Raw genomic sequence first — 23,865 nt, forward strand, 5'->3', positions numbered from 1 at the left:
TGAAATCAAAATCAATAATATATTTACGATAAGTATTTTTATGTACTGAGAGACAATTATCATATTTGGTAAAATTTACATTTACATAGTCTAAAGTTTCACTACGGCTAATTAATGCTTAAAAAAACTATCGCGGCGAATGTTTGTGAGCAATAGTTTCTGTATCAGAATGAAGGATGATAATTGTGACACAAAATTGTTATTATGCATATTAATGTCAGTCTACCTAACTTTATGTATACACATTTTTACACGCCTGGTCGCTTAGTTTCATATTGATTTTGGCACAGGAAGCTTTCAATTTTGTACACGAGGCTTAGCTTGGAGTATTCCTACTGTTAATGTTTACTATTCGCACTGAAATCTGTCTCCTAATCTGTTGTTTTATATGCAGTTTGTGCATAACAAAATCAGTTCAGTACACCGAAATGTTCAGCATAACGTATGCTACGCGTGGAGCAAATGCAGATTCTTACATGCTATAGCGTTTGATATTCTGCTCGCGAAATGATACTTGTTGAAAAATGACTATTACTGAAGCTAAAATTTCGTTTACATTACATCTCTTATTCCTAGAAACATTCGTATAGATACTATGTGCTAATGTATACAGGCACATCTAGGAAGATTTCCTGACGCAGTTCGCACCCTGCGTAGGCAAGTAGAATGTGTATATCCTTCCGTACAAATTGCAGACACATTCCAAGTGATCTCTGCAATGCCTCGCCGAAGAGAGGGAAATCTTCGCACAGCATAAAATTTTAACCGGTACATGTCGCTAGAGATTTTTTGTGCCTCAGCGAGAATATAAATGCACTTCTGTGCATCTGTTTGTTACGGCTGCTTTGCACGTCATCAACGTACTATTAGTATTTACATTGAACTAAATTGAATCATGCCTGACGCATCAGAATCAACGTTTCTAACAACATTAAATAAACTCGATAAACACTAACAGTTTTCAAGTGATTTCGTAATTCACCGGGATTTCGGCAACTGTGTACTACGCTAACGGAATCGGAACATTTTCTGGATAGACGTATGGATTTTGTTGTGTAATTTATGTTCATGTAAGAAATTCTTCTTCTCATTAGTTTTTATAAAAAGCCTTTTATTATTTTCCCCTGTCGTTTGCTTATTTTCTTATGGACAAATGACTTAATCCGTCATAAAATAATCTTTGTGTTTGTTATAGAACCGCATTTCATTAGTTAAGGGTATCCATGTTGATGATTGTCTTGAAAAAAACTGCGGTCACAGATTTTTATTTAGCATTATTCCAACCAAACTGCCTGCTATACCGCTTGTTCAAACGGTCAGACGAATATTTATTTGTTTCTTCAGTATTACTGAAAAAAGGCTTTGTGACATACAGTTGCTTCTGGCAGTTGGATTCCAAAATGAGTTTATGATGAATGGATTTGTTTGAATATTGAATTACTTACGGTCCGCCTGCTAACATTTGCTTGATTGATTTGGAGGCACAGAATTGTGCTACATTCAACAGTTACATGTTCAAGCATATAGTGTTAGGTTAAAAGCTTCACTGGTGTGGAAACTTTTTCAGCGATCGAATAAATATCCCCAGGCACTGGCGTTTACCTTTTCTTCGTCCCTTATAATTTATGTTGGCCCTCAAAAAAGGAACCTTTGCGGGCGAACCGCAACTGTTGTCGAAAGCGTGAGGCCAATTTTTTGGGGATTTTGCTCGAGTGTGTAAATCAACGCCTCGTTTCGACTTTTAAATAGAGACACGCTTTGCGTGACATGAAAAGAAGATTTCTGTTTGTTTTTGTATAAGGCATCTGTTGTATACTTTTATCGGAGAGTTTTTGATTTTTTTATCTACATGTTATAGAAAATGATTACTTTGTTCTCGTGTTAGCCCTTATACCGTTAAATAGCTTTAATACTAACAAACGATGCTATCTGGTTATGCCTCAGCGCAAAAAAGGTGGCAAAACGTAACTATGATTAACGCCATCCTCAGATTTTACGATTCCAAGGGAGTCGGCCTCGTCTCCCGGCTGACACGAGCTTGGTGCACCGTAATGGGATTGTTTCAAAGTTGGGTCTTCCATGTGGCAATTGCTGGTGTATTTAGGATCATCGATGATGTTGACAGCATGGATGTACTTGGTGTCGTCAACGTATTTCCCATTGGTGACTCTAAAAATGAATGAAAGGGCTAAACGTTAATAACTTTTGGTACATAGGATGTTAGTATTTGAGTAAACGAAGTAGGCGAGAGGGGTGGGGGGGTCCAACGCCCTCCAGAGCCTTTGATCTTTATTTTTTTCTGTATAAGCGCTTTGTAGTACTGTTTATCAATTCGAATGTTTTGCTCGAATTGACTATTGACTGAACTACGCAACGGTATTTGCAAATAGCAAGTGCGTTGCACGGTAAGCGGTATCGCTAATGATAGTAGGAAAACACTTATCTTTTATGTTGTTGTTTCATATTTAATATTCGCATTAACACCTCTACTAAAACGCAATCTGTATTAAAAGTGAGCACGCCAAACCACTATTTTTCTTTCCATTTTTATCAATCTTTTCATTTGAACTAATAATGCAATAATTGTCGCAAAATTTCTCTGGAAATGAAAAAAAAAACCGCATTGATTCCAACAACACCATGAACTACGTCCCGAGTAGTTGAGATGTTAGGAAAGGTGTGATAAAGTTTCAGCATCAGTGCACTATGGCATCAGCTGAGTGGCAAATGATAAAGTGGCTGTATTGATTATCTCTACATTGGGATGAACGTTGACAACAACAGTTAGGGAAGCAACCAGCAAACGAGCAACTTTTCTCTTGAATGAAAACTTTGTGTGCTTACTCAACCGAAGAAGTGAAGGGGAATGTGAAATAACGTGACGAATTTTTCACTGCTTGAACACCATAGTGGAAGGATGCCATTTGGTTATACTTTTATAATATTATCGTTGTTATGGTGTTGTTTTTTGCTAGGTTTTGCTGAAACTTACTAATGGATACTTGACTTTGGCGAATTGAAACATCAGCTACTATACTGATGTTTCATGAGTTGTCTCATAGGGATACGTATTAGAGTGGCCATTTTTGTAACATCATGCGATTTCGATGAGCGCCGGGCGGAAAAAGTTTCCTTTTTACTCCAATAATAAGCCATGAAAATTTGAAGTTGATTCAAGTTCATTTATTGGACCCACAAAACGCTTATATTTAAAAATTTAGATTCTTTTAGGAACGGCTGTTTTTTTATCCTTTTTGAAGTTTTTTGCCTTTGTTTCTTAAAACAGTTGTATATTTTGCGTCGAAATATTCTTTAATGGTAGAACCGTATTATTAAGGTCATTCACATATTGCGTAACGCTAAATTTTAGCAATTTTGAATACCTCGCACCCCTAAATAACGCAATTTTGCATGGGGGCCTCGCGCAATGGAACTCTTTGTTGAATATCCCCTTCTTCTAAGTACGTTACGTAATAAATGAATGATTATGTTTGTTAGAGAATTTAAAGCTGCCATTCAGCGGTTATATTCTTAATCGTACTTCATTGCAGCAACTGCGTGAAGTGAACCGTCACAAATGGATTGGTGAAGCAAAATTATTAAATTTATTAAGAACTTTTTGTATAGATTTAATGTTAGTTTTAGTATTACAGGTCGGACTCGATTATATATAGTCTCCGATTTTTTTTTCACTAGATATAATCGAATTTTATATATAATAATAATAGCGCTTTCACAGGTGACGCATTAGTTGTTACTAAGTCTTGTGGTTTTGAAAATTTGAAGTGGTGGCTCGGAATCGGCCATTTTTGGCTTCACTGCCGTTTGTTGGTGTTGAAAAGCCACGATTGCACGATGACGTCACAAAACAAGAAGAAGAAAGGGATTTGACAGTTGTCGCGGATTTGTGTACATAGTAAAATTTTCGGCTCGAATAAAAATGCGGAACTGTCTTGTTAAAAATTGCGTTTCCAAGAATAAACCAAAAGATCACAGTAACAAATTCGCATAGGCGGAGAGTTTTCCCATCTCTTTCGTACTCGTATCATTCATTTTCACTCCTATCGCATAAAAAGTGAATGGAACGCATTGTAAACAAACCCGTGGGATGTGTCAGAAAAGTGAGGTTATTTTTCTTGTGCAATGATCTATTGGTGATCAGCAACACAAAAGAATTAATTAAAACTAATAAGAAAAGAGTATATACTGCGATTTATATGCGATTTATAACTTTAGTTAAGCCCCTAGGCACCTGGCCTTCAAAACATCCAAAACCATTATTACAGCTTGTGATTTATGCTTTCGAGCGACTCCCGATTTTGAAACCTATCTCCAAAAATAAATCGAGGTGTTTCCTTCTAGCTAGAGTTGATGAGCTTCTAAAATCCAGCTAGCAGATTTTTTTAGATTTTTTTTTTTTAGAACGCTACTCTGATTGCCGATTCTTTTGATCATTTTATAGTACCTCTCCAAAATCGTGAATGGAAAAGTAAGCCTCCCACAAGAACACATTGGTAGTGCTAGTATTCGTTATGGCGCAACTGTTGTTAGTAGGTATGTGAGTTCCAGCGCGGTTTTTCCCATTAGTCATTCTCTGACACTCTTCATCAAACTTGCTGCGCACAACTGTGGTTCAAAAAATACTGCGAATCCACTGTTCTTTCAAGTGCTTTTGATTTTGTTCTAGTTTCTAATTTAAACACGAACTCGGAAAGTTTTAAGTTAGAAAACAAATTTGTACATGTGGTATGCCAGATCGTCAGTTACGAATGGTTCAATTCCTTTCAAATGAATTAATTATGTTGTCATGAATTCAAATAATTAGATGTGATACTACCAATCACGTGGAATAAAAGCTTCATGAGAGGAGTTCTTGTTTGATAGATGATGCTATACTATCGATTTATAAATTTAATTTTTGTCGAATTTGATAACAGCTTGACACGACATTTGACCAAGACGAGCAGTTAAGTGAATTCAGCAATTAATCACAGAGTGTGTAATTCAGATACAAGGCTCGCAAAAAATCAAGTTTATAGCATCGCATGGGCGGTGGCGGGTGAAGCCTTCCACTAATGGGAAACATAACGTTGGGCCTTTCGCCTTGGCACCCTTATCAAGCAGTGATTAATCATTATTGGTTTATTGTAACCACCAGAAAAGGTCTGTTTATGTGTGCGTGTGGGATCCTTTTGGGGATGATTGATTTATCACGTGTATCCAGACAAATGCAGACCTTTTTCCCGGGGTTCGAAATATGACAAATTGCGTACGATTGGACTTGCTTGCTGTTGATTGTATCAAAATGCCATTCTTTGGGAGAAAATGCGGCCCATTCTGTGAATTGAGCCCTAACAATGTTTATCCAACAGATAGGTACATACGTGTTTTTAATTTCAACGTTGGTTGGTCAAAGCGTGATAGGAACAAAAAGTGAAATATTCGCACAGAGAAACGGCACACACAAACGGAAAACCGATGTGCTTTACAGTGGGTCACTCTTTTCCTCATTTCCCGTTTCCTCTCAGCAGCGGATATAGTTTCAAATATGTGCTGCATGCAGTATTCTGTTGCATGGCACCGAAAAAAGGAATTTCTTATGTATTCAGTTCGTTGCTGATAGCACTATTTTGTATATAATTGACTTCATTTACTGCATTTAGAAAAATCGTATGACTTTGGGTGAAACGTATTGAATGCAAAAACAATAGAAATCATACATGAGTCAGACATTTGTGTATAGCAGAGAATTCTTGATTTGGAAGCGTCACGTAAAAACCCCAAAAAGAGAAAGTGCCAATCGGTTCAATTCTGTGCCATATATTCGGTACAATGTGAAGCACCACTGTAACGCAGCTACCGAGAGCCACTTGAGCCTATGGTACAGGCCACGTACAGAAACGAGTTTGTGAGAGCGAAAACAGGATCACAATTGGTTGTGGCATGTTTGAGTTAGATGCACTATTCCGCTCCGTACGTTTTGCAAGTGAAAATGAAAAAGCTTCAATTGTTTCAAATTTATTATCTCCGAACACTTTCGAGACAGATGCAGATTTAATGCGATTCGTTTCAATATAACCGTCCGGTTTTCATTGTGCTCCAAGCAAGTATCGGTATCCGGCGAGGCAAACGGAGAAGGAAATCAGAAACCATGATGACCATGTGGAACACTCGTAGGGACCGTCGGACTGTCTCTTATGGCAAATGGTCAAGAGGGTCTTTCGAATCAGAAGAGCTATAGGTTGACAGAAGCATTTTGCCATATGCATTTTAAATCTTCAAGCAGAGAGTATTGGCTCTAATTCCCCGTGAATAATCGTTGATATTGTTTCATTTCCGGGTTTGAATGCAACAACAAGTGTACAAATAGGACTTTGTGAACAAATTAATCGGAAGGGGAAACTTACCCATCGGAGACAGAACAGTGCGTATCGAATTTATCGTCCAGTGACGCATAATGTTCTGTTTTGTGATGTGGCTCCTCGGGCTCAGCTCCTGGCCGGGATGGACTACCGTAATCGAAATGTTGCCGTACGGGAAATAATTGACTTTCATGCACATAAGTACCATACTGGGTGGTAAAGGAACCATAAGGACTAGCAGCAGGAGATAGAAGATTGAAATGAGGGCTTAGCTCGTACGGGGTTTGGTAGGTGGGCCAACTTTCCACGCTGCCTGGTGGAGTCACTGTCGTTGTCTGCGGGTACTGTGTGAACGTGGTACCAATCGGCCCATTCATTGGCGTCGATGGACTGTTATTGCCCATATAGGCGGATTTTCGAGGTGGTTCGCGTTTTCTCCATTTGGCGCGCCGATTCTACACGACGAAAGACTCAAAGGTTAATTGAATTGTTTGCAGTCCACCTTCGTAAACACTTACCTGGAACCAAACTTGAACACGAGATTCGCTTAAGTTGAGCTTGAGTGCAAGTTCCTCGCGTGCAAAGACATCAGGATAGGGTGCTCGTTCAAAAGCTCTTTCTAGCTCTTCTAGTTGGTATGCGGTGAAGGTTGTCCTGAAAATATAAGGTATCCAATTGAAAGATTTCGAACTTTGCTTTCGAACTAATGATTGTGTTGTTCGTGCATGTTCGAGACTCGTATTGACTTATGACAAAGCATGGCAGTATTCAGTTTACAAAAGAAAAAACTGGATGTTATTTTGGACGGCTGAAACAATGGCAAACATTCATCTACCCCTACGTTTCATGACAAAGTACTTTCTCAAATCGAAGATGCGAACAATGCTGACTTTGTGTTCTATATTCCGAATGGTCTTCAAACTACCGTTGTTTCAGAGGACAATTTTATCCCCTCTGGTCTAATGTTTTCCGAAGAGATTTTCAGACCTCGTCCAACCTCATTGTACTGGAATGAGACAAATATCTTCTCTGGATTCTCTAGCTCGACATTGTGCTTCACGTTATCATGAGAACAGACTATGGAAGGTAAAGATAAAATTCTGAGTTGTCATAGTTCGGAAACAAAGTAGGAATGTTGAAATTGATTTTGTCTGTCGTTTATGTTCCTGAGTTACAACAACAGCGACTGATATGTTTATTCAGTTTATCTGTAGAGTGAACATAGTGACGATATAGTCGGTTCCAAGCATTGATTATTTAGTATTGTATACCACAAATTAAATTCTATTGTTATTGTGTGCTTATGCCATAAAGTTTACCTGGTTTTTGAAACTAAACATATTTGAAATACATAAAAATAAACAAATATCAATGCCGTGATATTAGCAGTTTCTTGTCATAGCACGTGTAGGAGAGATAGTTACCGAATTGTTGAATGTAGCACACAAAACAGACATTTTCTAAGCAATAACTATCGCATAAATCTTCGTCTCAAAACTGCCATCCATTTTGTAGTACAATGTTATAACCATAGTAGAAAACTATCATAGCAGACATAACATTTTGAGCGAATTGGCAATAAAAGCATTATTCGAATGATAACAGTATTTTACGTAAGTAACACTAGCACCATCTGCTGCTGCTTTTGTGACGTTTTATTACGCTGTATTTTGAAATCATCCTTTTTGTAGTATTGCAATTAGGCTTCATTGTCATAGTTCATGTGAGTACAGTAAGCCGGAGTGAGATTGTCCCTATTACTTAGTAAGGAAAAATCCTAACGATATGTGGTCTTTAACAAAAAGGTGTGTTTTATATGCCCAAATGCTTCCTTGGAACAACGTTTTTTTGTAAAACGTAACTAACAAATGTTGAGTACAAAAAACTAACTTTTAAGTAACTTTTATATAAAATACTCTGTAGCTCTGTACCCAATGAAGATAGGAATTATGTTTGTTCAGCAAAGTTTCATATTTTTGCACGTTCTAAAACTTTGCCCGATAAACCTCTATCTCTTAATACAAAATAGTTAGTATTTTCAATATATGAAAACCTACTGTAACATATGCTCGCCCTACTTTAATATGGGTGGATTGGGACAAATGGACAAATGGAAAGGCGCTATGCAATTAAGTTCCACTTTTTGCTTTATTGAACCACTGTGCAGTGGGGGTGAGATTGTGCCATACAAACCCATTGTTTGTAGGCCATCCCATGGTGATCACAAGACCAATTTTTCTTGAATAAGTTTCCTCGGATACTTAGCCAAGAAAAACTAGTCTTCTGACCCAGGAGGAAAGGCTGACGAGTCAAGGGTTGGATGGTTTAATATCACCCCTACTGGCACAATCTCAACCTGGCTGATGGTATTGTTAATCACTCCCTTCTGAGGTCTTAATTTGATCTCCAAAACAGTTTAGAATATTTTTAAGACTTACAAAAGAGTTTAAACCATTCTGAATGCCAGTTCAGTACCAGTAGTTATACGTAATAAGAGTAAATTGTTGCGAATAGTCTTCGAAATAAAAATGAAAATAAAATCTTGTGACTATCTTGTAATAGTTATTATTTGCAAACTTAAATGGGTATAAATTCTGTTTAAGATCTGTGTATCGCGGCCGTAGACACTTTTTCATACTTTGCTGCTACGGAGGATATTTTTTTGCGCGTCGATATCAACTTATTCGTTCCTGTTTGTTTTGACCACTATTGCACTGACCATGTATACGCGGAGAGACGAATCCAATGAAAACCGTAATAACTTGCGATCCGTTAATCAACGCACCGGCGCCATAAGGATTACGTTCATATAAGGACAAGTCGAAAGATATTTTATCTCAGAAAAGTTCGCCGGATTCGATTGGGATTGAACTGAGATTAGTTTGAATTGTGAGAGATTAGGCTATCATCATAATCGCCGATCGTCAGTTTGGATAATTTATGTGACCTACCAAATTTACCGTAGTCAGATTCCACCTCTGCATCGATGGCGCGCATGAGAATTTGTATCTTGTGTTTGCATCTGTTCCAATATTATGGTGCGCACAAAACTGAATATTAATTCCTATCAATCCTAACCTAATCCTAGCCAAAATACCAATACTTCAGTGCTTAGAGAAATTATTTTCGAATTCCCTGCAAAAATTTTGCATTCTCCATGCATGCCATATCATCTGACATATAAACTTTGATAACAGTTTAACAACTATACTTGAAATTTCCAACGATGGAAATATTTTAAGCAGTTAGAGAACAGATTGATATTCAATATGCAATACAGTTTGTGTCAATTATGCATGCGGTTGCTGAGTAATAAGATTTTGAATGTCATTTTTCGATGTAAAAATTAATTTCTCTATGCGGGGATAGGGTTAATCTTATTGGAATAATCTGAACTGAGGGTTCCTTCTGGAATCCTTCTAGTGGGAAGATTCGCAACAACGCCTTTTTCGCTCAAGAGGAAATGAGAAAAGTTAGCATTTTCAAAGGTGTGTATCAAACTTGAACGTAATAACAAGTTATAATTTTCTAGTAGTACTGTAAGCATGTGTACAAAGCATTTGTTTACAAAAAATTTCAGTTATCGGTGGAGTGAAGCTTACGATGCGATAGAGGTTCAGCTACTGAAATCATCAAAACCATAAAATTTTATTGATTCAAAGTTGTATCGGGTTTGAAAACGATAATTTTTTTAGGTATTTCGTTTTTATTGCAAAAGGTAACGTTTGTTTTAGAAGAATTGAGTGTTGAAAATTGTTGAAAAACAATTGATCTCGGCAAAGTAAACCTTTGTGCGTCAAAAAGTAATCGTTCAAGGACACAATTTCACATTCCACACAGAATGAAATAACGACACCCTCTCTCGAGGAAGAAAATACTCTTTCAAATCAAAATATTTTTCCATAAGCTTCTTCGAACGGGCAACAAAATGTGACTGAAATACTGGTATACGCATGAAAAGTCCAGCCAAAATGAAGGAAATTCATCAAAATCTATTATCATCCACCTTCAAAGTAATTCTAGGAACTGAAACTAGCTGGGAAGAAAGCGTCAGAAGCGAAGAAGTTTTTGGAAATAATTTCAATGTACTTCGGCACGACCTTAACTTAGATGCATCTCATAAAAAGTCTGGAGGTGGAGTCCTCATAGCCATTAATGCAGAAGTTACTTCGGAAGAAATTAAAACAACCAAGCACAAAGAATTCGAGCATGTGTGCGCTAAAGCACTTATTGCGAGAGAAACACATATATTTTCTTCTGTGTACTTCCCACCGGAATATGCTCACAAACAATCTTTTGAATCATTTTTTCGAATCGTCGAAACTATTACATCAAGTATGAAACCAGAAGTAAAGCTACACGTATATGGCGACTTTAATTCAAGAAATGCTGACTTCATCCCAGACATTGAGAACGAATCATTATTACTCCCAGTCGTAGGAGAAGACGAAACATTAGGTACTATGATCTCTTCGACAAAATTTCACTATTTGGTCTATACCAAATAAACCATGTAAAAAATCAACAAAATTCATTTCTGGACCTCTTATTTACAACTGTACGGAAGGGTTCTGTCTGTACACATCATTATCACCTTTATGGAAAAAAGAAGTTTTTCACACAGCAAAAGAATATTCAATTTTCATCCATAAAATTGGTCTTCCGTGCGACTGGGAGTGTGAAGAAGTGCCGTAATTCAATAAAGCCGACTATGAGCAAGCAAAAAGTAGACTTCTTATAATGAATTTGCAGAACTTATTAATACTGAAGGAAATGTCGACAATGATGCAGCTAAATTTCACACAATTATGCAGAATAAAATATTAGAAACTGTGCCAATGAGAAGAAGAAGAAGAACATAGTATAGTAAACTGCTATTATGGTTTAATTCACATTTAAAAAAATTGAAATATCGAAAGCAAAAAGCACATAAACTGTACAAAAAAGAAAAAACTAGTACCAACATGCAAAACTACCTAGACATATGTTGCCAACTTAACCTTGCCATTATTGCAGCACAGGAAGAATATAATCGTTAAATCGAAAATGAAGTCAAATCATGCCCAAAAAAATTTTTCAGCTATGTAACCACGAAACTGAAAAGTAGTAATTTCCCGTCACTGATGCATTTTGATGGAAATGTAGGCGATAACTCATCCGAAATTTGTTATCTTTTGCAAATTTCTCTCAGGAAGTTTACACTACATTCTCCGAAGAAGTCTTAAAATGTCGACAATGAGGCAGCTAAATTTCACACAATTATGCAGAATAAAATATTAGAAACTGTACCAATGAGAAGAAGAAGAAGAACATAGTATAGTAAACTGCTATTATGGTTTAATTCACATTTAAAAAAATTGAAATATCGAAAGCAAAAAGCACATAAACTGTACAAAAAAGAAAAAACTAGTACCAACATGCAAAACTACCTAGACATATGTTGCCAACTTAACCTTGCCATTAATGCAGCACAGGAAGAATATAATCGTTAAATCGAAAATGAAGTCAAATCATGCCCAAAAAAATTTTTCAGCTATGTAACCACGAAACTGAAAAGTAGTAATTTCCCGTCACTGATGCATTTTGATGGAAATGTAGGCGATAACTCATCCGAAATTTGTTATCTTTTGCAAATTTCTTTCAGGAAGTTTACACTACATTCTCCGAAGAAGTCTTAAAATGTCGACAATGAGGCAGCTAAATTTCACACAATTATGCAGAATAAAATATTAGAAACTGTACCAATGAGAAGAAGAAGAAGAACATAGTATAGTAAACTGCTATTATGGTTTAATTCACATTTAACAAAATTGAAATATCGAAAGCAAAAAGCACATAAACTGTACAAAAAAGAAAAAACTAGTACCAACATGCAAAACTACCTAGACATATGTTGCCAACTTAACCTTGCCATTAATGCAGCACAGGAAGAATATAATCGTAAAATCGAAAATGAAGTCAAATCATGCCCAAAAAAATTTTTCAGCTATGTAACCACGAAACTGAAAAGTAGTAATTTCCCGTCACTGATGCATTTTGATGGAAATGTAGGCGATAACTCATCCGAAATTTGTTATCTTTTGCAAATTTCTTTCAGGAAGTTTACACTACATTCTCCGAAGAAGTCTTAAAATGTCGACAATGAGGCAGCTAAATTTCACACAATTATGCAGAATAAAATATTAGAAACTGTACCAATGAGAAGAAGAAGAAGAACATAGTATAGTAAACTGCTATTATGGTTTAATTCACATTTAACAAAATTGAAATATCGAAAGCAAAAAGCACATAAACTGTACAAAAAAGAAAAAACTAGTACCAACATGCAAAACTACCTAGACATATGTTGCCAACTTAACCTTGCCATTAATGCAGCACAGAAAGAATATAATCGTAAAATCGAAAATGAAGTCAATCATGCCCAAAAAAATTTTTCAGCTATGTAACCACGAAACTGAAAAGTAGTAATTTCCCGTCACTGATGCATTTTGATGGAAATGTAGGCGATAACTCATCCGAAATTTGTTATCTTTTGCAAATTTCTTTCAGGAAGTTTACACTACATTCTCCGAAGAAGTCTTAAAAGCACTTAAAAGCTTAGACGCTTCAAAAAGGCCTGGACCTGACAGAATTGCTCCCACGTTCTTGAAGAATCTTTCAGAAGAACGTCTTTTCAATATATTTCTGAAAAGTGGGAAATTCCCCGAAACCTGGAAGTGTTCGTATTAAGTGTCTATTTTTAAACCAGGCGCGAAATCTGACGTTCGTAACTACCGTGGAATTGCCATTATCTCTTGCATTCCAAAACTTTTTGAATCACTTGTAAATGGCAAATAAAAACCATATCACTAGTAAACAGCATGGCTTCTTTAAAGGTCGTTAGACGACCTCGAATCTTTTGGAATTTATAACTTTTATTCTCAACGCAATGGATAATGGTAGGCACGTAAAAGCCCTGACTTTGACCTAATCGACATACCATTATTACTCTTCAAACTGCAAAGAAATGGATTGGCACCTCAACTTTTGAGTTCATATCTAACATATCCCAAACAAATAGTGCGATTCCAAAACAAACTTTCAAACCCCATTTCAGTCACCTCTGCGGAGCCCCAAGGTTCGCATTTGGGTCCACTCCTTTTCATATTGTATGTAAATGACATTTCCCTCATACTCAAAAAAGTAAACATATTATTCTACGCAGACGACATGAAACTCTTCATGTAAATCAGCAACTCAAGCGACGCAGGAGAATTCCAGAAAGAATTCAACTTATTCTACACTTGGTGCTATAAAAGCCTACTCCAACTCAATGTCAAGAAATGTAACGCAATAACATTTAGTCGAAAACGTGAAATACCACTTATTGTTACATCTGTAGGAAATCAAACTGTACAAAAATGCAAGATTGTTAGGGACTTAGGAGTAATCCTGGACACCAAGCTAACCTTTACAGAACACTATAACTCTATCATAAGTAAAGTAAATAGTATGCTGGGCTTCATTAAGCGGTTCAGCCAGACAATTTTCAAGACCCGTACACTATCAAACTATTGTATATTACATATGTTATACCTATTGTAGAATATTGTAATCTCATATGGAATCCTTATGCTGCCACACACGAAGAACGTGTAGAATCCAAAAACAATTCCTTCTATACGCGCTTCGCAACTTGAATTGAACTGCATTTCCTCTCAGCAAACAGCATGCTCATTAATCTACAAACACTTAAACAATGCCGTGAATTTGCAATGCTATTCTTCATCAATGACATTACTTCTTATCGTATAGACTCATCTGCATTACTATCACAACTCAGCTTTTATACACCTTCACGGCATCTTAGAACAAGAAATTTTTTTTCAGGAAAACAGTGCAGAACTAATTATGCAAAAAATGGTCCCATAAATCGAATGATGCGTCAGTATAATCTACATTGTGAAACCATTGACATAACAATGTCAAAAGAACAAATTAAAGATGTCTGAAATACACTAGAAATAATGCTTGGCACGTAAGAAGAACATTGTAAAACATTATAAGTAACAACTGTAATGAAATATTGTATGTAGTCTACATCTGCTCGACGAAATAAATAAATAAAATACAAATATGATGAACATTCAGAGAAAAGAATAAAGAAAATCGGTTAAGTAGTTGTAAATAGGCAATCAAGGTATCAAGGTAAACAAGGCAGTCATTAAAAAAAACACCATACCGAGATACTCGCGTATAAAATTTGAACTTTAGCTTCCAGGGTCGTGACGAGTCGCCTTAACTTTTTCCTTAATACTCAAATCTTTATGAAAATTTGGGAAAGGGTTTTTTTTTCAATTTTTGCCGTCGGTCTAGTTCCGCTGCTGTTGTGCCTATATTACTGACACTCGGGAAGGTGACCCTAACTACCCGTTGACTAACAAGTAGTTTCGCTTTGAGGTGCAGATTTGGATGCCCCCAGTTCAAGACACTGTCCAAATTGAGATATTTGAAGTGGTCTATTCTATGAATTTTAAAAGTATGAATTTAAATAACCGGTAGCTCCAGAACAGATCGTCCTTAACGACTAGAACAGTAGTATTCAACCGTGGTCTGCGGTCGGCAAGGGGGCCGCGAAGCACATTTTGGGGGGCCGCGATGCTCTTAATTAATTTGATGGTCAATTAAAATTTCTTTCTAGGTATCTCCGTGACAGCGGATTTTCAACGCATCTGCTTATTGGGACTAAGACGTGAAACAAATTAGACTTGCAGGATGATATGAGACGCAAAAACGCAGCCTCGAATTGCAAAACTTGTATCAGAAAGGGGGCGGCGCACAGTGGTTCGAATTGTATGGCAAGGGCGGTCATAAATCATTTTTGTACAATATTGTTCTTGGAAACTTATAAATTCGACAGAATCAGGTGTGTTTTGATTATAACAACCATTTTTGGGACTGTCATCATCCAACTTGTTTCAATTTTCTGGTATTCCCATTATCATGCATACATAATAGGGTGCCAATAGAATATAGGGAAAAGTTTGACCATTGAATTTTAAAATGCGACAGTTTTCAAAAGTTTTGCCTTCTCGAAAAAAGTCCCTATTCAAAATTCAAGCTCAATCGGGTTTTGTTAAGTGAACCCTCAAAGCGATCAAAGTTTGACTTTTATACCATTGGAAAAACCTAGAACAAATTTGATATTGTCTCAGAAACCTCCCGTATTTCAACACCAAATATCAAAATTCAAATATAGACAAATGTATAAGAACAAATTTGTAAATTTGAGCTGAATGTACCACAACCCTTCTAAGAAACTATGCAGAAAACATTAAATTCAAGCGAAAAAGTAACCATCTTTAGCCGCTTGTCATCGACTTGGATGCAAATATATGCAAATGGTACCTTCAGCAAATCTTTTCTGAGTCCTGAGTTCATCGTTTGGTGGTAATTTGGTGATAGTATCTCGCGCGGAACACATTTAATAGTTTACATGAATTTCAGTATGAGTGGTTCTCTCTGACTTTAAAAGGGAACGTAAAAGGGAACGTAGAATTCCCTTTTACGACTAATTTTGATAACAGTTTAGCACATACCTATCCAAACAACACCGCAATAGCAAAAAATACCTGTTTTCTGAAGGTTCATAATGAAGATGACAGATGAAGCGACTGAATTCATTCCAAGGCGGATATATGCACAATGTAAAAAACACGTACTGCTTAAGCTGATTTTTCAAGTGTCAAACACCTTCACTTATCTCGTGCTCCAAAGTTAACTGTTCATGAAATAGGCCAACAAAATAGGTTTTCTGCATTCTCAGGTTCATAACCGATCCATTAAATCGATAATAAGCAGAAAACAAAAAAAAAAAATTCTATTTTTGACCTATGCGGCGGAGCTCTTAGTGTAAAGCAAAAGGGACCACGGAGTCAAAAAGGTTGGGAAGTTCCGTGATTATGCTGTATGGTTTAGGTCTTGCTAAATGCATTGGGCGATCGGATGGACAGAATTGTATAAAACTCATCCGCAAAGAATTCAGTTCCGTCCGTGTAATTTCAAGTGCGATAAATCGCTTATGAACACCAGGAACAACAGTGGTCCTAGATTGCCTCCTCGTGGAACGCTGAGGCAATCTAGGACCACTGTGAGATCACTTTTTCGGTCATTGATAGTTACAAATTGCTGTCGATGAGTTAGGTAATTTTTCAAGAGTAACCAAACTATAGCTTTCAAGTTTTAGGAGCAGAAGCTTATGAATTATAATACCAAATGCCTTTTTAGGGTTAAGAAATAACGCTCCCGCGTATTTTCGGTTATCAATCGTTTCTAATATTTCATCCATTAGCTCACATGTGAGCGTGCGGAACCCAACCGTAAATTCATATTGTCGTTCATAAATTAGATTACTCGAGAACAAGAACATTGACATTCCAGAAGCCATAATCTATTTTGAAATTTCACTCATCACTGGCAACACAGAAATGAGGTGATAAAGTGAATCAGAACATATAAACAGCAAGGTGTTCCTATTCCAAGATCGGATAGAGTGATAAGGAATTGTTTACATGGAAGACTCACAAAAATATGCAACTGTACAGTGAAGGCCGAAGATACCGTAGCTGTCGGTGAGGGACAAGCGGAGAGTTGTAAAACTATCAATTCGCAAGGTTCTGCATACTATAAGTTGATGATAATTTATTCGAACTAAATTGAATAAGGTACCGAAACTTATTTCGACTAGGTTTAAGAAAACAACAATCTTTGAATATTTTACTTAATTTTTTATGATTCTATTTAGGGAATCCTTGTAAAGTGGACTATGCTGATGAGAAGCTATATAACAACATTGATGAACTAAACGCCGCCATCTTGAAAGTGTATAAGAATAGCCATCGGAATATTTTCAAGGGCTTAGCTGCTACAGGTCAGGTTATTAAACGAGCAGGAAGGTTTCATGCCGGTTAAAGCATTCGAAACGGAATATTTGACCATATTTGATCCAGAAAACCTGCTGGTGTAGACTACACACCAAATTTGTATTGCTGGAAAACAGTAACATTTTGCTGTAAATTTTAGAACCGAATGACAGTAACATTTAGAAAAAAATGCTGTGAATCTGTTTGTTCTTTGGTGAACCATGAAAAGAAATTTTAGTGTGTAGAATTGAACCTACTACAAGTTGGTTGTAAGAGGATCATGCCAAGCTACAATCACTGACAGGTATGGCGAAGCTGAAATTCGAATAAGCCCAGGCCTCCAAAAAACTTATTTTCAAAGAGCACATTGAGAGTATACAAGCCAAGTGCATCAAATATACGAGATGTTTATATCCTCTCATTAACAGGAATTCTAAACTTTGTTTAAAGAACAAACTTTTGATTTACAAACAAATTTTTAGATCAGCAATGCTTTATGCTGTACCGATCTGGTCAAGTTGCTGTTTAACAAGGAAGAAAACGCTCCAAAGGATTCAAAATAAAATTCTGAAAATGATTTTGAAGCGTCCTCCTTGGTTTGGTACACTCGAATTACATAGACTTACTGGTGTTGAACCATTAGAAGCTATGTCAAATTAAATTATTAACAATTTTCGACAAAAATCGTTGCAATCCTCAATTGCTACGATAAGCTCTCTTTATAGCCAATTAGTTAGCAATTAAGTTAGTTGTAAGTTTACTTCCCCTTTTATGACAAGTAGGTTTAAATCCCTACGAATGATGAGTCCTAATTGCGAAAGCAAACAAATCCTAACAATTAAAATTACAAATTTCTAACAGTGTTGAGAAGTCACCATTTGTGATTGGACACACATACTCATTATTTACTAATATTTATCATAAATACTTAAGCCATTAACAAATCCCCCCCCTTAAAAAAAAAGCCCAGGCCTCCAGTATGGTTGACGGACAAACTATCAACTAAGGCTAGACCGACGGCACCGAAGGCGCCGACAAGCGACGTTATCAAGCGGTCACCTGAAACTAAGTACTAATCGCGCCTGATGTTGTTTAACTTCGATAATCAGACGAGAGTCGGTGTTCCAACATGTTTATCTACCCCCTACCAATTTACATTTTTTTGTTTTCCTGGTGAAAAGTTGATTACTAGACTCATTAATGTTCCTCCATGATTTATCAATGATTATTTATGTTTACTTTTCAGATTGCCATTTGAAATACCTACGGCGTTTATATCTTTTCTTCAGACTTTATGTGGTGAATCATGTAAAAGGATGGAAAATTACGCAAAAAAAGTGTATCCATCCCCAAACGGATACTACGGTTTAAATGGGATTTACAGAGTTTTAGTGTGTATTTTATAACTTTCTCGAATGTAGTAAACATTGTGTCTAGCTGTTATTTAGTGCTTTTGAAGTTTTCGTGCTCAAAATTTCAGGTTCGTGTTCAAAATTGGAAGTTTTTTACACATACGGTGAAATCGGAAGTTATTTGTGGTAAAATGTCCAAAAAACACAAATTTCGATCAGTACCCATATCTATTTATGGAATTTCACAAAGCTTCCGTATTACAGCTTCACAAAGATACGTTTGCTAAAATTGTGCAGATATACACTCCCCCCACAATTATGGATCTCCCACAATTACGTATCACTTTTGTGTCTCATGTTATTTAATTCAGTTAAACTAGCGGTTCAAAGGCATGTAACAGTTTTGCAGTAAAATATGCCATATTTGCTAGCTTTAAACACAGAAAGCATCGTTCTTATTTTTAGATTGATGTGTTTTTTATAGGCGTGAAATATTGTCTTCCAGAATCTATCAAAATATTTGTCGTTTTCCTCAATCAGCGTAAGTAGCATGCTCATCATTCATATGGTTCATATGTCATATAATCGCTAATACTCGTGCAAAAAATAACTCAAAGATACACAAAGATCAAGGTAAGTTCTTCACGATTCATCAAAATGTTGATGGTTGAGAACGATTTTTCTGTGAAAACTAGTTATTTTCCAAGTGTTCCATAATAGGGACCGAGACAAAATAGTTCTCTACAAATATGGATCACTCCGATTCAAATGTGATTTTCACCAATTAAAACACCCTCTCAACTTCTCTAAACGGAAGCTAAACAATGCTGAGCCTTTGAAAAATATTATTTCCAAGGCACGAGGGACAGGAAAACTATGTAAAGCGGGAAACTGTTATGATGTTCCGTATACAATGGTTCATTGCTACCTTCGGGAGCGACAGACGTGGACTCTCGGTCTAACTGCAACCTCAAAAGCCACATAAAATGTGGCCAGGCCATGCGGGATCTTTAATACGATTTGAATATTGTTATTTCTTCAAATTACATAATTTGAATAAGGTTTATTGAATGAATTCGTTGCCAAAAGCTGTTTTTATTATGCTGAATAATATGATGCGAAAAGTCTCATAATTAGAACCGCACTCAAAAGTGATCCATAATTGTGTATTTGGTTAGTTATGAAATGAACATACTTTCTGAGAAATATTCACAAGACATGAAGTGAAAGATTACATATTTCTGTGACTAAAAACATTTATAGATTACTTATAAACAATAAAATTGGTCAGAAATGATTTTTTGAATTCATACATCTTCTCAAGCGATCCATAATCGTGGGGGGGACTGTACGACAAGCGTGGTTCTATCTCACCAGCTAAACGATCCGGACATCCTTCAAACACAACTTGCCAAATTGACAGAGCTATTGGGAAGAAGGCGGAGCTGGACCGGGGCTATAAGCTCTGAAAATTGCGAAACAGATTGAAGGCGAGTTTACCGGTGATTTCTGCCACCGGTATTTTTCACAGGTGCGTTCGGTATTTTTTCTCTCATCTTGTAAATTTTTACAGTTTTTTTTCGGTAAACTTGACTTGCTGTTCAGTTTGAAACGTTCCCAAAAAGCTATGAAAATTACTGATTCATTGGTCGGTGGTTTCACAAATTGTTCGGAGATTTCCGGAAACACCGAAGATTTCACCAAACGTTAAGCTGTTGAGATTCCGGTAAAATTTTACCAAATTCGGTGTTTTTAATGGCATGAAATTTTAACGTTTAGTCGCTCACTGTGAAAAATTTATAGCAACAAAATTGGGTTCATGAGTTTTGTATCTCCTCAAATGTTGTCCTTCATGGAAAATAAATGTAGATTCGATTAATAAGAGATTCTCGCAATGGTTGCTGCGTAGCAGTGGGAGTTGAAACTGATCATCTTTGAGAAAAGATTGTTCTATTTTCATGTTTGCCAATAACGAAATTAAACGCAGTTATTAGGCTGTGGAAATTTGCTTGGATAGCATTGTGAAAAACAGGTTATAGTGCTTATATTACAGATAACTGCATTTACACAAGCCGATCAGAATCAGCAACCTCAAAAAACGTAAACGCGAATTCTCATAATTGGCGTTGGTATTACTTTTGTAACTCAGTTTAAAAAGTTTTATATGCAATGTTCACCCAAATCATAATTTTAAATATAACTTTTTTCCTGGATTTTCTACATATTTTATACCTTCTGCAAAATTATTAACGAAACAGAAATACACCTTTTTGCTGAACATTTGATCTAGCTATGGTTCAAAATAAAAAAGTTACTCAACCTTTGACGGTTTTTCAAGGGTTAGTTTAACTTCAAATTACTCAGCCGTATGCAAAAATACGCAGATAACTTTATGATTTTCTAAAAGCATGTCTATTCTACTTCCAAAAAAATATAAAATCTTTTGTCTAATAGAGTCTTTTCGATTGTATCAATGAAAAAAATCTTTTGCATGAAAATTCTGACTTTATCAAATAACTTTTCTATTTTTAAATATAGCGTTTTTTGTAATTCAGCAAAAATATAAATCCAATAAAATCGCGTATTTTTCTAAAAGGTCATAAAAATATAGAAAATCATGGGAAATAGTTATAACAAAAAATATGAATTTTTGGTCAAAGTTCAACGCATGACATCATCTAAAGTGAATCAAAAATCGTATTTTTTCAGTTTATTCTTCGTTTTCTTCTCCACTGTCCTGTTCGAATTGAACGAGAAGAGTTTTAGCATCTTCTGACAACTCTTTCGTATTAAGTTTTGGCCAACCTCGAGCTTCCGTCACCATTGGATCCGAAGAAACCAGCAACCAGTGCATGAGATTCTCATTCGCACTCTTTCTAGATATTTTTCGGGTGTGGCATTCTCGATATCTGTTAAATTAAAAATAAATCACCGAATGGATTAAGAACTTGAGTGAATGTTTACCGTTTCCACTCTTTATTTTTTGCCTCTTGTGCTTCCTTCGACAGCTGTCCAATAGGGACCAAAAAGTGTTCGATAACCGCCGATCCGTGCATAAGTACTTTATGCACGCTCGACGGTAGATAGTACCAAGGTAAACATTCACTCAAGTTCTTAATCCATTCGGTGATTTATTTTTTAATCAACAGATATCGAGAATACCACACCCGAAAAATATCTAGAAAGAATGCGAATGAGGATCTCATGCACTGGTTGCTGGTTTCTTCGGATCCAATGGTGACGGAAGCTCGAGGTTGGCCAAAAATTAATACGAAAGAGTTGTCAGAAGATGCTAAAACTCTTCTCGTTCAATTCGAACAGGACAGTGGAGAAGAAAACGAAGAATAAACTGAAAAAATACGATTTTTGATTCACTTTAGATGATGTCATGCGTTGAACTTTGACCAATATTTCATATTTTTTGTTATAAGTATTTCCCATGATTTTCTATATTTTTATGACCTTCTAAAAAATTACGCGATTTTATTGGATTTATATTTTCACTGAATATTGTAAAACGCTATATTTAAAAATAAAAAAGTTATTTGATAAAGTCAGAATTTCCATGCAAAAGATTTTTTTCATTGAAACAATCGAAAAGACTCTATTAGACAAAAGATTTTATATTCTTTTGGAAGTAGAATAGACATGCTTTTAGAAAATCATAAAGTTATCTGCGTATTTTTGCGTACGGCTGAGTAATTCGAAGTTAAACTAAACCCCTGAAACTAAAAACTAAACCCTGAAAAACCGTTGAAGGTTGAGTAACTTTTTTATTTTGAACCATAGCTAGATCAAATGTTCAGCAAAAAGGTGTATTTCTGTTTGGTTAATAATTTTGCAGAAGGTATAAAATATGTAGAAAATCCAGGAAAAAAGTTATATTTAAAATTATGATTTGGGTGAACATTGCATATACAACTTTTTATATCTTTTTTAACATAAGAGATAGAAATCCGACACCTTCGACAAAGTTGCTAGTGAAACCATTTGCCACAACTTTTCTGAAGACATTAGCTGTCTATCTTACTGTCCTGAAAAAATAAATTTTCCATATCACTTCTAGGTGAATTAATCACTAAATCGTACATTTTAAAAGGAGCACAATAAAAAACATAAAAACTTTCCCGAATAAAGTATATCCCTAAAATCAAATTTGAAGACGCTATTAATTTTTCGCACGAAATCAGCAAAATAAAACACTGTGCTGTACTGTTCTAAAATGGCATTTGAGTTTTTTGCTTTACCTTGTCTTTTTCTTTTTAATTCCGTTAGGATCGGCCTTCTTCTTGTCGTTTTTCTTGTTCGAACTAGAGGCACTGTCACTTCCGTTTCCGTTGACAATCGGAGTTGTCGTGGTGGGCGTTGACGATCCCGAAGCACTATGCACTTCGTCGTTTTTCCGTTTGCCAGGATCGTTCAAGCCATTCAGCGAGGAGGAACTCATGGGCGGTGGCTGCTGGAAGATAGTCATGGTGGTTTCGTACTCCAGCTTCCCGCTGCCGTAGTCCGATGCTTTCGAAGGCGGCGAATATTCGATGCGGCCGTTGGCATTGTAATCTAGGGTTTTAACAAATTCTACTTTATTTGGGTTACTATTAACGTTGAGCTGCGGCGAATAATAATCGAGCTTACAGTTGATGTACTCCATCTTGTTGGAATTGGGCGAATACTGCTGATCAATTTTTCCATTTGAGTGGTAGTCCACTTTATTCAGGTTGGTGTAATCTATATTCTTGTAACTGGGTGATCCAGCGGCTAGGATACTGTTCACTTCTGGTAAACGTTGCGTGCACGAATCGGGCGAAGATTGGTTAATGCCCAACACCACTTGTATGTTATGACCACTGGGTCCACTAGCATGTATAGCTTTCGTGCCAAGCGGACTGAGGGTGTCGTTGAATTCACTAAATATTTGATCATCAAATGCTGCCGATTCCATTTTCCAACTTTTTCATTGAAACCAATCAACCTTAATTAAATTTCAATTAACTCTAATTTTAATTGTATCACTTTGGCAAATCACTGCTGCATTTTCACCAAGTCAATAAATAACACTGTAATTAATAGAGGCACACTGATTTATCTTAATAGACGGCGCGAGGACGCGAGAGTGGCTTCGAAGCGCGTGGGAAAACCATGGATGTGGAGACGCAAGCGAATGCAGTTCAAATATCAACTATTTACACCGCCGTCGATCAGTGAAAAAATGGCTCAATCCGAGAGCGCAACGCGATATCAGGACAAATG

The 23,865-nt window shown here is 36.3% G+C and overlaps 1 protein-coding gene across 3 annotated transcripts; it reads right to left on the bottom strand.

Moving 5' to 3' along the window:
• LOC129726666 (homeobox protein Hox-D3) lies at window positions 1-23,865 on the bottom strand. 3 transcript variants are annotated; one of them, XM_055683626.1, is made up of 5 exons: window positions 23,251-23,865; window positions 22,863-23,175; window positions 6,881-7,016; window positions 6,408-6,817; window positions 1-2,169 (listed from the first exon to the last, which is right to left on the bottom strand). In XM_055683626.1, exons 1-5 carry the CDS (start codon window positions 23,555-23,557, stop codon window positions 1,941-1,943), a joined length of 1,395 nt encoding a protein of 464 aa, XP_055539601.1. In that variant the 5' UTR covers window positions 23,558-23,865; the 3' UTR covers window positions 1-1,940. The 3 variants fall into 3 exon arrangements, with proteins under 3 accessions (XP_055539601.1, XP_055539599.1, XP_055539598.1); XM_055683624.1 differs by having other exon boundaries at window positions 22,863-23,196; XM_055683623.1 differs by having other exon boundaries at window positions 22,863-23,865.

The sequence above is a fragment of the Wyeomyia smithii genome, chromosome 3 (assembly GCF_029784165.1).
Source record: "Wyeomyia smithii strain HCP4-BCI-WySm-NY-G18 chromosome 3, ASM2978416v1, whole genome shotgun sequence".
Classification (NCBI taxonomy): Eukaryota; Metazoa; Arthropoda; class Insecta; order Diptera; family Culicidae; genus Wyeomyia; species Wyeomyia smithii.

Bases quoted from the DNA above. Each gene is read 5' to 3' on its own strand.
- LOC129726666 (XM_055683623.1), bottom strand. From the start codon at position 23,557: ATGGAATCGGCAGCATTTGATGATCAAATATTTAGTGAATTCAACGAC. The intron at 6,818-6,880 runs GTAAGTGTTTAC...TTCGTCGTGTAG, and splicing joins GTGTTCAAGTTTGGTTCCAG to AATCGGCGCGCCAAATGGAG. The intron at 2,170-6,407 runs GTAAGTTTCCCC...ATTCATTTTTAG, and splicing joins CACTGTTCTGTCTCCGATGG to AGTCACCAATGGGAAATACG.